General features: G+C 39.8%; 1 protein-coding gene across 1 annotated transcript in view; it reads left to right on the top strand.

Annotated features, from left to right (window-relative positions):
- The window catches only part of abhd17c (abhydrolase domain containing 17C, depalmitoylase), a 75,150-nt gene extending 61,486 nt beyond the window's left edge, over positions 1–13,664 (top strand). The window contains exon 3 of the mRNA XM_038812968.1: positions 12,871–13,664. Within this exon, the coding sequence (XP_038668896.1) occupies positions 12,871–13,090 (220 nt within the window). The 3' untranslated portion in view covers positions 13,091–13,664. The remainder of the gene's footprint in view (positions 1–12,870) is intronic.
- Positions 13,665–14,013: the final 349 nt, after the last annotated feature.

Below are 14,013 nucleotides of genomic sequence, written 5' to 3'. Positions count from 1 at the left end.
CACTGCTAAGCAATTCACTGAAATTGCCTGTACAATACTTAGATCATTCCAGGAGATAGCCTTATATTTTCTAAAGGGGACATTAACATTTGAAGCTATGTGGAAATTGTTGAATTACATTTAGTAGTTCCTTGAAAATGATCATGCATTCAACTAATCTTGAGTTATATGTTATAACAAAAATCAATGCTGCTACATTTCTTCCTGCCTGTTACAGAAGGGTCGCTGCCCATTGAGTTGGATAGCTCTAGTCAAGAGGACTGGCTTTTATTAGACAATTACACTTCTGTTCATTCATAAAATCGTGGTATTGCAAGACCCATGCACGTCTGTAGAATTTTCAACCATTTTCTAGGCGAAATGAAGACTTTAGGAGAACATGGCGTTAGCTGCCAGCAACATAGAGGGCTTTTAACCTTAACCATTTCACCATCAGCCTGATCCATAGTATTTGAAGGAAATTGCAGTCATGATTAAAAATAAACAACTTCTAAAAATGTGGTTAAAATAATAAAGTGGGTGTCAACACAGTATTAATTCCAGTAGTTGCATCATCTTCCTAAATCTTAATCATGGTGAGCAGTTTAATAATCTTTATCAGTGTCACAAGTAGGCTTACATTAACACTGCAATTAAGTTACTGTGGGAAAACCCCTAGTCGCCACACTCTGGCACCTGTTCTGGCATACAGAGGGAGAATTCAGAATGTCCAATTCACCTAACAAGCACATCTTTCGGGACTTGTGGGAGGAAACCGGAGCACCCGGAGGAAACCCACAAAGACACCAGTGAGAACATGCAGACTCCGCACAGTGACCCAAGCCAGGAATCAAACCCGGGTCCCTGGTGCTGTCAAGCTACAGTGATAGCCATTGTACTACTGTGCTACCCATGTTTACATCATTGCCTGAAGATGCTTTACCATTTCTTTGTGACATGGCAGCAATACACACCCAGAAACCTCTTGTGGATATAAATGATTGTCTTTTCTCCTCTTTCTTCTCTTTGCTGGCAGTGCATGCCTCTTGTTTGATTGTCCAGAGTTTGATTAAACATGTATGTTTCTATTTGCCATTGCTTCAGCAGCACAATCTCCTATTTTTCCAATATGTGATCTACTAAATTTGGCTGTTTTACCCTGGTCATGACAGACATCTAAAATAGGCACTTCCCATCAGTCTGCACAGCTGAAGATGAAATGCCAGATCTACAAAGAAACTAAAAATAAATCTAGTTAGGAATGAACTAGATTCGATTTTGTTGAAAAGTGGTGATGGAGAAACTTAATGATGTTAAAGATAGACAAATCCCCAGGACCCAATGGTTGCCACCCGACGGTATTAAAAGGAGGAGGTGAGGTAGTTGTTAGCCATAATCCTCCAAAACACTATTGATTCAGGAAGTGGCCTTGGATTGAAACATTGTCAATGTCACTTCACTATTTGAGAAAGGTGAGAGGTAATTATGAAATTATAGGCCTATTAGCAAAGCATCAGTTGTGGGTCAGTTGCTAGAATCTATTTTTAGGGAGAGGGTGATTGAACTGTTGGGCAAGCATGAACCAATCAATGAAAGCCAGCTTGGATTTGTAATGGATATCTTGTTTAAAATTAATAAATTAATCACGACAGGTTGCATAGACCAGACTTGTGCTCCCTTAAATTTAGAACACTAAGAAGTCTTACAACACCAGGTTAAAGTCCAACAGGTTTTTTTCAAATCACTAGCTTTTGGAGCACTGCTCCTTCCTCAGGTGAATTAAATTTAGAAGATATGGGGATGATCTAATTAAGGTGTTTTGAGGGTAGATAGGAAATAAACTATTTCCTCTCGTGGGAAAGTCCAGAACGAGAGGACAGTAACCTTAAAATAAGATGTAGGCTATTCAGATATGATGTGAGAAAGCACCTCATGCAAGGTAGTGGAAACCTGAAACTCTCTTCCCCAAAAAGCTGTTGAAGCTAGGCCAATTGAACATTCAAAACTGAAATTGATAGATTTTTGTCAGGACATCAAGGGTGATGCAACCAAGACAGATAGATGGAAGTAATGTATTGATCAGCCATGACTCAATTGTATCGTGGAACAGACTTGAAGACTGAAATGCATAATTTCAAGCAATTGTGTCGGCAAATTTCTCTGAAGTGCAAAAACAATTTTATTGGAACCCAACAAGAACAGGAAAAGTGGTGTGGGGAGTGACTTAATTTGGAGGGATGAGAAGTTTCAATTTTGCAATGTCAGGTTGAGATGCACAGCAGCTTGTTTGCAACATCTCAAACATATGCCAGCCTGTGCAATGCATTTGTATGCCATGCATACTCATGAGTGTAAAACGTTTTTTTTACTAAAGTCCTACCTTTAAGGTAGTCCCGATTAGTGAGAATCTCATGGCAACCCAGTTCACCATAGATGTGTGCCACCTTTAAACTATCAGCTTTGTGCAGTTGTGTATAAGGTCAGTGGTTTTTCTCATTAAGCAGCACGGCACAGGGGAGGGGAGCAGGAGAATGGACTATTGCATAGATGCTTAAGACTGGCAAGTGTGTCAGTGGTGAGGGGGATTTTGAAGTGGGGTGCAATGGATACAATGAACCAGATGGCCTCCTTCCATGCTGTGAATTTCTGATTCTGTGATTCATACTCTACTGTAGAATTAGCAGTAAGGTCAAAACGGTTGTCAACTCTGCCTTTTCCCTGATACAGATAAGAAATTCAGCAACTATGCCATCAAAAGACATAGAAAGATTTGAACTGGAGCAAATTCTGCTGCCCCAGCTTTATTTCTTTGTTTTAAATTGCACCAGGGAACTACATCTGTTGCTAAGACGGTAATGTAGCATATTGGGATCTCAAATTCTAATATAAACACCCGGAGAACATTGGCAGTTATGACTACCCAAATATGGTTGTCTCTGCTTGCATTGTTTTAAATCTCTGCACCTAACCAAATCTCTAATTACACTGGAGAGCTCCTGTATACTGTCTATGCATCTTCCTCCTTGGACAGAGCACACTGGTAGATGAAAGTTGTTCCATTTCCTTTCTTTCCTTTGGTCTTAAGTAACTGTCTGTAGTGTGTATTATCTTTGCTTTGTTACTGCTACCTGATAGTAATAGCTACCTGTCACTTGGAATCAAATATTTCTAACTTTCCACACACGTGTCAATTTTGATGAAGCTCGTTTGTACAGCTAAAATCCCTGTCCATTAAGACATCTCTCTCAAGGTGGAGTGTTGATCCAAATACATAATTGAGAAGGACATTCTCCAGTTGTCTCACTAACACTTCAATATACTACATGACATTTTATAAATATTGTTTTGAATGTCATTTTATACCTGTGTTCTCAACAAGCATCCAACAACTTCATTTGAAAAAGCCATTTATGGGGAATTTTTGATGGTTTGGGGAATCACAGTAGCAAGTGGTCAACCCGACAAAGTCAGCAACATGGAGGTTCTGCTGCATTTAACAGAAAGAACATTGTTATTTAACTCCTTCATTTTCTGCCTGGACAAATTAATAGGCTGTTGAGAAGAATATCCAGCAGCTGGGAGACTACAGCATGAGCCTTTGGGATGGTTCCCACTAATGATGACTGGGATAAATAGAAGGAATATTAGGGGGTACAGGGAAGATAGGCTATCATGGGAGTAAGTGGCAGATCGGTGCTGGGAGAGGGCGAGGTCGGACGTTCACTATCACGACAGGGGAAAACCAAGGCCGCGATTGCAGAGCGATTTCCCTTGAGGGGCTAGAAGGAACACTCCTTCTCCTCGCCCATGTTAATTACTCTAACAGGCACATATCATCTTTAATGGAAGCTCCTGCCTCCTTTACATTACCTGGTTTCCTGCGTATTTGGAACTTTATATTGAAATCAGACTTCCAGTTGTATTTTGGGAGCCTAATTTAAGTTAATAAAGTGTGCAGAAGACTCCTCCTGTGCAAAACCTGCTGACTTGAAATGACAATGGACATTTAAACAGAGTTGGATGCACATTTCTTGTTGTAAACCATTTAGCCAACCCCAACCCCTTCCCACCAGTCAGGTATAGGGATAATATTGAGGTTGCTGTGTCATTATTGTTTCTCTGCCAGTTTGGATTTCATTGTAATATCTTGTTACTCATCGGGTGATAGCCTCAATTGTATATGATTTGTGAGCTATTTTTATTACAACTGTTTTAAAAATTGTCTTTCAGGAAACTAATCCTAAATAATAGAGATAAAAGAGTAGGTAGACTTTGTGAAAAAGAGACAGGGAGGACTGACATTCAATCTCTGAATTCCTGATATGAGCTCCTAATGGGTGAATTCCTTCTTACAAATTTGCAATGCTTACTTGATATGGCAATGTTACTCTTCTCATATCAAATTAATCATGCACAAAAGGGAACACAAATTCTGCCGCATTGCCTCAATCTATTGAACTACCTTTTTAAAAACTACATAATCTATTGGAGCATCTTATTCAAAATAAGTTACCTTTCCACCAGCTGTATCAAACGCAATAACCAAGAACTCACCATGGACAGTGGGAAAAGTAGCATGGGTCGGTGATATATGCATCAAGAGGAGTTGATAATACAAAAGGCGTGTCACCTCATCCTGTGAGGATTTGAGAGTTTGTTGTTTGCAAAGGATTTTGAAATAAATTGGAAATTGATTTCTCAGAATTGTATTTTACTCAAGTTAATGTTATTTCCATTTATGAACTGTTCAGGCGGGTAAAAACTGCAAGCTGCAATATGAATTGTCCATTGGTTAGCGAAAAAGCATTGTTTATCAAATTCGATATTTTTTTAAAATCTCATTTCGAGATTTTAGAAACTTAAAAACTTGTAAACTACGTAAATGTGTAATTTGAGGTGATTTTTGCATATAAAAATCTTTTGTTAAAGACAAAATAAGTTAGCATCATACTAATAGTGCAGTGACATTTGCATACCCACAATCATGGTGCACGCCAGGAGCATGCATCCCAAGGTTCTGCCCAGTTGATGAATATTTGGTAGTAGAGAATTTTTGCTTTGTTGCAGTCCCCCATGCCAAAACCTGTCCCCAATTCCACTAACAGCTACCCCACCTTGACAACTTGTCCAATACCATGAGCTCCTGATGCTCCATCCCAATTTACCAGACCCTAGGCCACTTTCTCAGTGTTTCTTGACCCTATAGCTGCCCCAATCTGAGAACCCTGTGCCTTATTAATACTACTTTGTACAATAATCCTCTCCTAAAGCCTCCAACTAACAGCTGATCTGTTGCATATTATGATATTTGCAGTTCTACATCAATTTCTTTTTTCTGTTTTCTCCTTCATCGGTGCCCCAGGAGAGTAGCTGGTCTGGTACACCCAGTCAAATGTACAGGCAAAGCATCTGTTCTGGGCAAATTTCTTCCATTAACATAACATAAGAACTAGGAGCAGGAGTAAGCCATCTGACCCCTCAAGCCTGCTCCGCCATTCAATGAGATCATGGCTGACCTTTTGTGGACTCAGCTCCACTTTCCCACCCGAACACCATTGTTTGAATCAAGTACAAACATTCCTTCCAATGTGTGATTTTTGTGTTTGCAAAATAACAGTTGTTTAGAATGAACAGTGAAATTAAGCCATCAACAGAAGAAAATGAATTAATAGACTGCAGACAATCAATATCCTGTATCACTTAAACATTAATGGTAACAATCAGTCTCTAAGGGGGGCTGGGAGAGGAGAGAACAAAGCCAGACATTTAATCTTGGCTCTTCTCGCTGCAGGGCAGAATCTGTTAAATTCCCCCACGATTCCTTCACCAAATAATTGAATTCTTATTATCTGACTCTGTGTTTACTTAAGGCAATTAATAATTAAATAATTAATAATGACACTTAAAAGATAGCTCCATAATAGCAGCAAAATAATACATTATGTATTGCAAGACAGTGAGCACTTATGTCCTTAGTATACAAGTCACCTTAGTGAATGACGCAGTGGAAGAACTATACTGGTTGCATTATAATTGCCGACCCCTTGATATTGAGAAACATGACTGTGCCTTTCAGTCAAGTGACTCATCATTTCCAACTCTACTGCCAAAACTACCCTCTGTTCCAAAACCATGCCGGAGAGCAAATACACAGCTTTTTTCCTTGTCACCAACAATTGAGCCATTCAGCCGTGTCTGCTACATCTCCATTTTCTTATTCGCTAAGCTAGCCTACCTGCCCTAGTCTCAAACACATGACTTTCTCGAGCTTCTCCCCTATCTGGCAGATTTGTCTTTCTAGCCTTACTTGGACTCTGATACCCAGCTGTACCTCCTCCTGACTCTATTCCCACTGCTGACCACCCAACTTTATTTCCTTGCTACCATTTACTTGCATCAAATCCCATTCACCCATCACCCCTGTGCTTGTTGATCTATAATGACTCCTGGTTAAATTGTGCCTCGATTTTACAATTCTCGTCCTTGATTTTAAATCCCTCCATGGCCTCACCCTTTACATCTTTGTGATCCCCTCAGCCCTCCAAGCAGTGTTCACCAATCCCATTCTGGCCTCTCTAGCTTCCCCAATTTTAATTGCCTCTTCACCTTTAGTGGCTGTGCTTTCAGTTGCCCAAGCCCTAGTTTTAGAATTCCACCCCTAAACCTCTCCTGACTAAATATTTTTCTTCTTTTACAGGGCTCCCTAAAGTCTGCCTCTTTGACTAAACTTTTAACCACCTACCTTCATATCCTTTTTGTGACATGTTGCCAGATTTTGCTTTATAACGCTCTATGATACACCTTAGGTTGTGTTTAGGGTGTTATATAAATACAATGTTTTCTTAGTTCATATAGTAATATGAATCCCTCTCTTCAGCTATCAACCACTCCCTTTCAAAAAATTATCACCATCCCCCCCATATCAAAAATGCCACTTCTCCAAACCCATTATTCTTTTATCCAATTATAAACCTTTCCAATTGAGTTTCCTGCCATAGTATCAAAACGGACCCAAAGTCACAAATGAGAGATAAGTATGAATTAGGAGTAGCTATTTTGCCCCTAGAGCCTGCTCCACCATTCAGAATCCTTATAGCTGATCTAATTGTTGCCTCAGCTAGGACGGCATGGTAGCACAATGGTTAGCACTGCTACCTCAACGTCAGGGGCTCGGGTTCAATTCTGACCTTGGGTGACTGTGTGGGGTTTGAACGTTCTCCCCGTGCCTGCGTGGGTTTCCTCCGGGTGCTTCAGTTTCCGCCCACAGTCCAAAAATGTGCAAGTTAGGTGGACTGGCCATGCTAAATTGCCCCTTAGTGTCCTGGGATGTACAGGTGAGGTTACGGAAGAGTGGACCTTGGTAGCGTGTCCTTTCAGAGGGTCGGTGGGCGAATTGCCGCCTCCTGCACTGTTGGTATTCTATTCTAACTTCACATTCCCACCTCTGGCCAAGAGTCTATCTCCCTCTGTCTTAAAAATACTCAATGACCCTGCCTCCACCTGGACATGTTGATCCACCCTTTAGGTTAGGAAGTGTTACAGGGCTGGTTTGATTGTCCAGGACAAGGGTGGACTAAGATTCTGACAGATAAGCGGATTCCAGTTGTAATACTGGAGGAGAGATTGCAGAATTTTAAAATGCAGAGGGTTCTGCATGTCCTTGTGCATGAATCGACAAAACTTAATGTACAGGTACACAAATAATTAGGAAAGTCAATCTGATTATTACGAAGGGAATTGACTACAAAAGTAGGGAGATTATGCTTCAGTTATATCGGACAGTGGTGTGCTGTGTACAATATTAGTCTCCTTGTTTAAGGAAGGATATAAATGCCTTGGAAGCAATTTATAGACAGTTTACTAAACTAATACTTGTAATGGAATGGACAAGTTATCTTATGAGGAAAGGTCGTATAGGCCAAGCTCGTATTCACTTAAGTTTAGAAGAATAACATAGAACATAGAACAGTACAGCACAGAACAGGCCCTTCGGCCCTCAATGTTGTGCCGAGCCATGATCACCCTACTCAAACCCACGTATCCACCCTATACCCGTAACCCAACAACCTCCCCCTTAACCTTACTTTTATAAGGACACTACGGGCAATTTAGCATGGCCAATCCACCTAACCCGCACATCTTTAGACTGTGGGAGGAAACCGGAGCACCCGGAGGAAACCCACGCACACAGGGGGAGGACGTGCAGACTCCACACAGACAGTGACCCAGCCGGGAATCGAACCTGGGACCCTGGAGCTGTGAAGCATTTATGCTAACCACCATGCTACCCTGCTGCCCTAAATAAATAAGAGGCAACTTGATTGAAACATATAAGATTCTGAGGGGTATTGACACAGTGGATGTGGAGAAGATGTTTCTTCTTGTGGAAGAATCTAGAATATTGGGTTACTGTTTAAAAATAAGGGCTGTCCATTTAAGACCGAGGTGAGGAGAATTTTTTTCTCAGAAGGTAGAGAGTCTTTGGAACTCTCTTCCTCAAAAGACAATTGAAGCAAAGCTTTTGAGTATTTTTAAGGCAGAGTTTGGTGTTGTCTTGATGAACAAGGGGTTGAAAGGTTATCTGTAAAAGTAAAGTCGCCATAATCTCAGATGACCGTAGGCTGCTTTCCCCTTTGAGGGCGAGGGCTGGCTGGTGGTGATTTAACCTGAGGATCATCACACTTCAGGCGAACGGCAAGGTTGAGCAGGTGGGCTGGTACGGGAATTGAACCCACGCTGTTGGCCTTGCTCTGTATCATGAACCAGCTGTCCAACCAACTGAGTTAAACTGGCTTTGGTGGGAATGTGGAGTTGAGATTGTAATCAGATTAGCCATGAAGGCCCGAGGGACCAAATGGCCTTCTATTGTTCCTAATTTGTAAGTTCAGTGAAGGATCTTATGTATTTCACCAATAGAAAGAGATAATTGGTTATGTAACTTGAAGAACATCACTTCACGTTACATCAAGTGTGGGGCAAGGGAAGAAGGCAAGCCTCCATGAACCACCACGGCAAGTGCAGGGATTGAACCTATGCTGTTGGCATCATTCTGCACAACACATTAGCCATCTAGCCAACTGAGCTAGTGCACCAGGATATACAGTGAAATCAGGAAAATAGAAAAATGTTTAAATTATAGCTGCTTTATCTGAATGCCCAAAGCATTTATGCAAAAACAAATGAATTAATGGTGCAGCTAGACATAAACCAATTTGATCTAATAATTTCAGAGATATGGTTCCTCGATAGACAAGTATAGGAATGAAATATTCAAGAATACTTTATATCACAAGACAAACAAAATGAAAAAGGAATGAGGTCAGCTATAATAATAATGGCTGACAAAAGGGCAGGACTGAGAAATGATTGTGTCTTGGAAGAACAGAAAATAGAATCATTGTGGGTGGAGATGAGAAATAACAGGGAGCAGAATGTGCAGGTAGTTTATAACAAACTGTACTGTTGAACATAGCAGTAACAATTTAGAAATAAGAGGAGCTTGTAACAATGGCGACTAGACAAATCAGACTGACTAAAATAATTTGGAAGACAAGTCCACAGAATGGGGTCAAGTCAAGTTCCTAGACCAATATGTTGTGGAATGAACCAGGGCAGAGGCTATTTTAAATATTGTTTTGTGCAACGAGACAGGGTTAATTAGTAACCTCATCATGGTGCAAGACATACTTGGGGAAAGAGTGATCATAATATGTTGGAATTTCACAGCGTTGTTTAGTAGATCAAATCCAAAGCTGGAGTATTGAAGTTAAAATTAAATATGTGGGCATGACGGATGGACTAGCTATGGTAGATTAGTAAATAAATTAAAAGCTGTGACCATAGACAAGCACAGGTGGAGGTTTAAAGAAATATTTCATAATTCCAAATTTAAATTTCATTGAGAAATCAAAACTCCGCAGGCAAAGAGATCCATTTTCGACTAACTAAAGAAGTTAAATATGTCAGATTGGAGTTGTTATTTATGATGGAAGGAGGCTATTTAACCCATTAAGTCCTGCCAGCCCTCTGCAGAGCAATCCAGTCAGTCCCATCTCCTACTCTGTCCATGTAGCTCTGCAAGTTCATTCCCCTCAAGTAAGCATCTATCCTATTTCTTGTTGAAATCATTGATCGTCTACACTTCTACTACCCTTGGAGGCAGTGAGTTCCTGGTATTTGCCACTCGGTATAAAACAGGTACCTCACATTCCCCACCCTATATGCCTTACCCAGTTCTTTTGCCATAAGCTAATGGAATAGCTTTGTCTACTTCATAAAAACCTATCACAATATTGGACGCCTCAATCAAATCACCTCTCAACCTCCCAGGAATATAGACTACCTCCAGAAATGTGATTGTATCCTTTTTGCTTCAACATTCCAACCAAACGGATTCTGTCTTTGTCATCCTCTCTTCCGAACACTACAATGTCTTCACTAACTAGTACTGCTACCCAACTTTTTCCCTTTCCTCTCTTCTCTGAACACTTTGTATATGTGAACATTAAGCACCCGATAATCCTCACTTTTAAGCCATGTTTCTGTTCTTGCCACTACATCATTGTTCTACATGGCTATTTGAGCTTGGAGCTTATCAAACCTATTCACCATACTTTGTGCAATTATATACATGCATTATAAACCTGTCTTTGTGTTCCTCTTAGTCCTTCTTAGTCTGTCCTTATGGTACTGCTTCCTTTAGGGCTTCTCAACATATTCACTCCTTTATCCACTGTATTCTTCTTTTCTACTTCTATATAATGGAGTCCAGCACTCCAGCCAATTTAGCTTTTGCAAACCAAACCAAACCAATAGGGGTTGAAGTGGGGTGGTCCCTTCCCTTCCCTTCGGGACATTATTGTAGTAATCTAACTCATTCACTAATCTGGAAGTATTCCATGGTAACAAATTTGAAGTCTTCCCTCTGGGTTGCTAATCTAGTACCATGTTCACAAAGTCTCTGTACCCTCCACTGTGAGAGCCAAGGAAATGTGAGTCAATGAATATGCTGCAGGAAATTTGGTGGTGTATTGCAATCCAGTATTCACTCCTGTCCTGCATGATGGGTGCAATTTTCTTTTAAAGGCAATTGATTAATGCATTTAGCCTAGAGCCTGAAACTTGCAAGCATTCTCTAATTTGTGCTGTTTCCTCTATAACCTGCGTTTTAAGGCTGATTTTCTGATCTTATGAAACCTAGCTCAATTTTCGTAACAGAAAGAATACATTGTGCGTTCCCAGACATGACCCTCCTGTCTTTAAACCCTCCTGTCATTAAACTGCATATCATTTTATTTAATAAGACGTATCTGCATTTCCATGTTTGGGTGTATAATTTGTGCTAACTGTTATGCAGTACACCCACTAAAGAATAACTGGTTTCGCTCTTCAACAGTAATGCAAGAAATTACGAGAACAGATACTGAGGATGGCAGTGGCTGTGCTGTTTGCTGCTGAGTTATGTAGTGGAAGAGCAGAGAAGAACTAACTGCTGTATTCTCTGGCAGAAACACCAGAATCTCTGTTCAGCATTAAATTGATTAAGCGCTTTGCTGTGAAACAGAGTTGATGCCAAAAAATAAACTAAACTGGGAGAGTTAAATATATAATTAAAATGGAATTCAAACTTCAGAATCTGAACTGGGGAGAAAAGCAGAATCATGAAGTAATATCAGCGTAAACCAGTAGAAATTGATAACTAGCCATAAGTGTGGCTATGGCAACAGCATTTTTATCGCATGTAATCATTTTAACCCAGGGAGGTGGACAGATTGAGTTTGTAAAACTATGGCTTTCAAGACTGAAGTCACTAGATTTCTGTTGGTTGAGGATATCAAATGATATGAGCCAAAGACAGGGGAAAAAGATTGAAATATAGATCAGCCATAATGTAATTGGCTGAATAATCTTGAGGGTTGAGTGGGAAACTCCTATGGCCCTATAACTTGTTTCAACTAATCAAGAAGGTAATAAGCTACATTTGGACTATCAACGTATGACGGTATCCATTTTATTCAGCAGTACTGGTTTAATACACCCAAGCCAAGAGTTTTAAATCTTCAATGATAATATTCACCAAGAGATATAAATAGCAGTTTGTATTAACAGCATTGAAAAATTCTATAATTTACCTCTTATTACAAAGTTTTTTCCAGAATTAAGCATCCTTTGCTTTGTTCAGCCATTTGCTTTGTCTATTGGATTCAAAAGCTGCATTTAAGTAGCAGCTTTCAGCAGGATATTCCAAAGCACTTCACAGTTAATAGAATAGCTTTGAAATGTAGTCACTGTTGAAATGTAGAGAAGCAAGGAAGTTTATTTTTCTACAGTAAGATTCTAGGAACAGCATTGAGATAAATAACCAGAGAATCTGGTTTTGTGATGTTGACCGAGCAATAAATATTGACTATAACATCAAGCCTACCGTGCTGTGTGAACATTACCAGAGGGTTTTTATGTCCACTTGAGATAATCTCCTCCATTCAGTATAAAACCTAGATGTGTGCTCATGTGTTTGGGTTCGGTCACAAACCCACACTGAGCCTTGACTGACGCCTCATAAATCGGGCCATTTTTAGGAAGTGAATTTTCAAAAATGTAAGAGTTTCATTTAATATTTTGATTGTCCTGGCGATTGTTCCCTCTAACGTCCTTTTGCTGCATGGAGTCTGTTTGTTGCACTGCACAATTCCTTTGAGATTGCCACGTGCACACACAGATTAAAAGAGCCTCTGCTTGTGTATGGCGTGTTTGTCCCCTGCCTGCTTCATAATGGATTGTGCCAGCGTTGTTTAGAGAGAACGTAGGCGCTCGTTATTAGACTAATAAACTTGATGCAATGAAAACTAGTACTCTCTAATAGTGTAATCTCAACCTTTCCATTTCTTTCAGCATTGACAAGATAACCAAGGTATCTTCTCCTGTGCTGGTAATTCATGGCACTGCAGATGAGGTGATTGATTTTTCTCATGGCCTTGCGATGTACGAGCAATGTCCAAGAGCGGTGGAGCCCCTGTGGATTGAGGGAGCCGGACATAATGACATTGAGCTTTATGCACAATACGTGGAAAGACTGAAACAATTCATAGATCATGAGATACCCATCTCTTGAGGACTATTGTGCGGATGTTTCCTCTGCAAATGTGAATGGAAGAACTGATCTGTGAAGTAATTTGCACATAGTTTAACTGGATAACTAGCTTTCAACAATACAGGTTACCAACTTTCAGGCTGATTTATTTCAAACACTGAACAAAATCTCAGTTTTTTTTATATACACCAGGGAAACTCATGTGATGTATGTACCTTGCACATGAAATAATGTTCACCTACTGTAATTTTGAAGCAGTTTTTGATGGTTATCAATCCTGTCGTCCTGTTTGGTTTTCTGTATTCCTTAAAAGTTGTAATTGATTCGTCAGAGGTATCGATTCTTTTTTTTTTTCTGAAACATTTGTATGTCTCAAAAACTTTTGATTTTAGTTGTGCACCTGGTTTATAAACTGGATTTTTTTTTGTATAACGTAACAACATGACAGGTCATGTGATTGTGGCTTCATTGATAAAACTGCCCTTCATTGAAGGATTGACCCCACATGAAGAATGCGATCTAAATGTTTATCACATTCTTGACATTTCTAACAATATCTCAAAGTGCTGTACAGTATTGTAAAACTGAGTGAATTTGGAAAGAACATTTCCACTTTTGCTAATGAACGCAAGTTCTTTTGTAAATGGTCTTACTATTCCAAAATTTGTGGAGGTTTTTCCATGTTACAGATGTGAAACAATACCTCAAATACATCCCTAATGGTGCAGAACATGGCAGGAAGCTGAAAACCTTTTTTTTTTTCACCAGTGTGTAAATTTATGAACAATTTTGACTGTTTTAAGTTTTGATGTGTGTTGTTTTTTTCAGGATAGGCAATGTAATACTTTTCGATTGCATTCCCCTCTGAAGTTCTTGTTCCTAAAATAACTGAGCTTTGGGTGTATCTTCATAAATTTCAGTGTTTGTATATGATGCCTTTCAAG

This window comes from Scyliorhinus canicula, chromosome 12, assembly GCF_902713615.1.
Source record: "Scyliorhinus canicula chromosome 12, sScyCan1.1, whole genome shotgun sequence".
Classification (NCBI taxonomy): domain Eukaryota; kingdom Metazoa; phylum Chordata; class Chondrichthyes; order Carcharhiniformes; family Scyliorhinidae; genus Scyliorhinus; species Scyliorhinus canicula.
The sequence above is the reverse complement of the archived record's forward strand: the minus strand, read 5'-3'. Positions and strand labels throughout refer to the sequence as shown.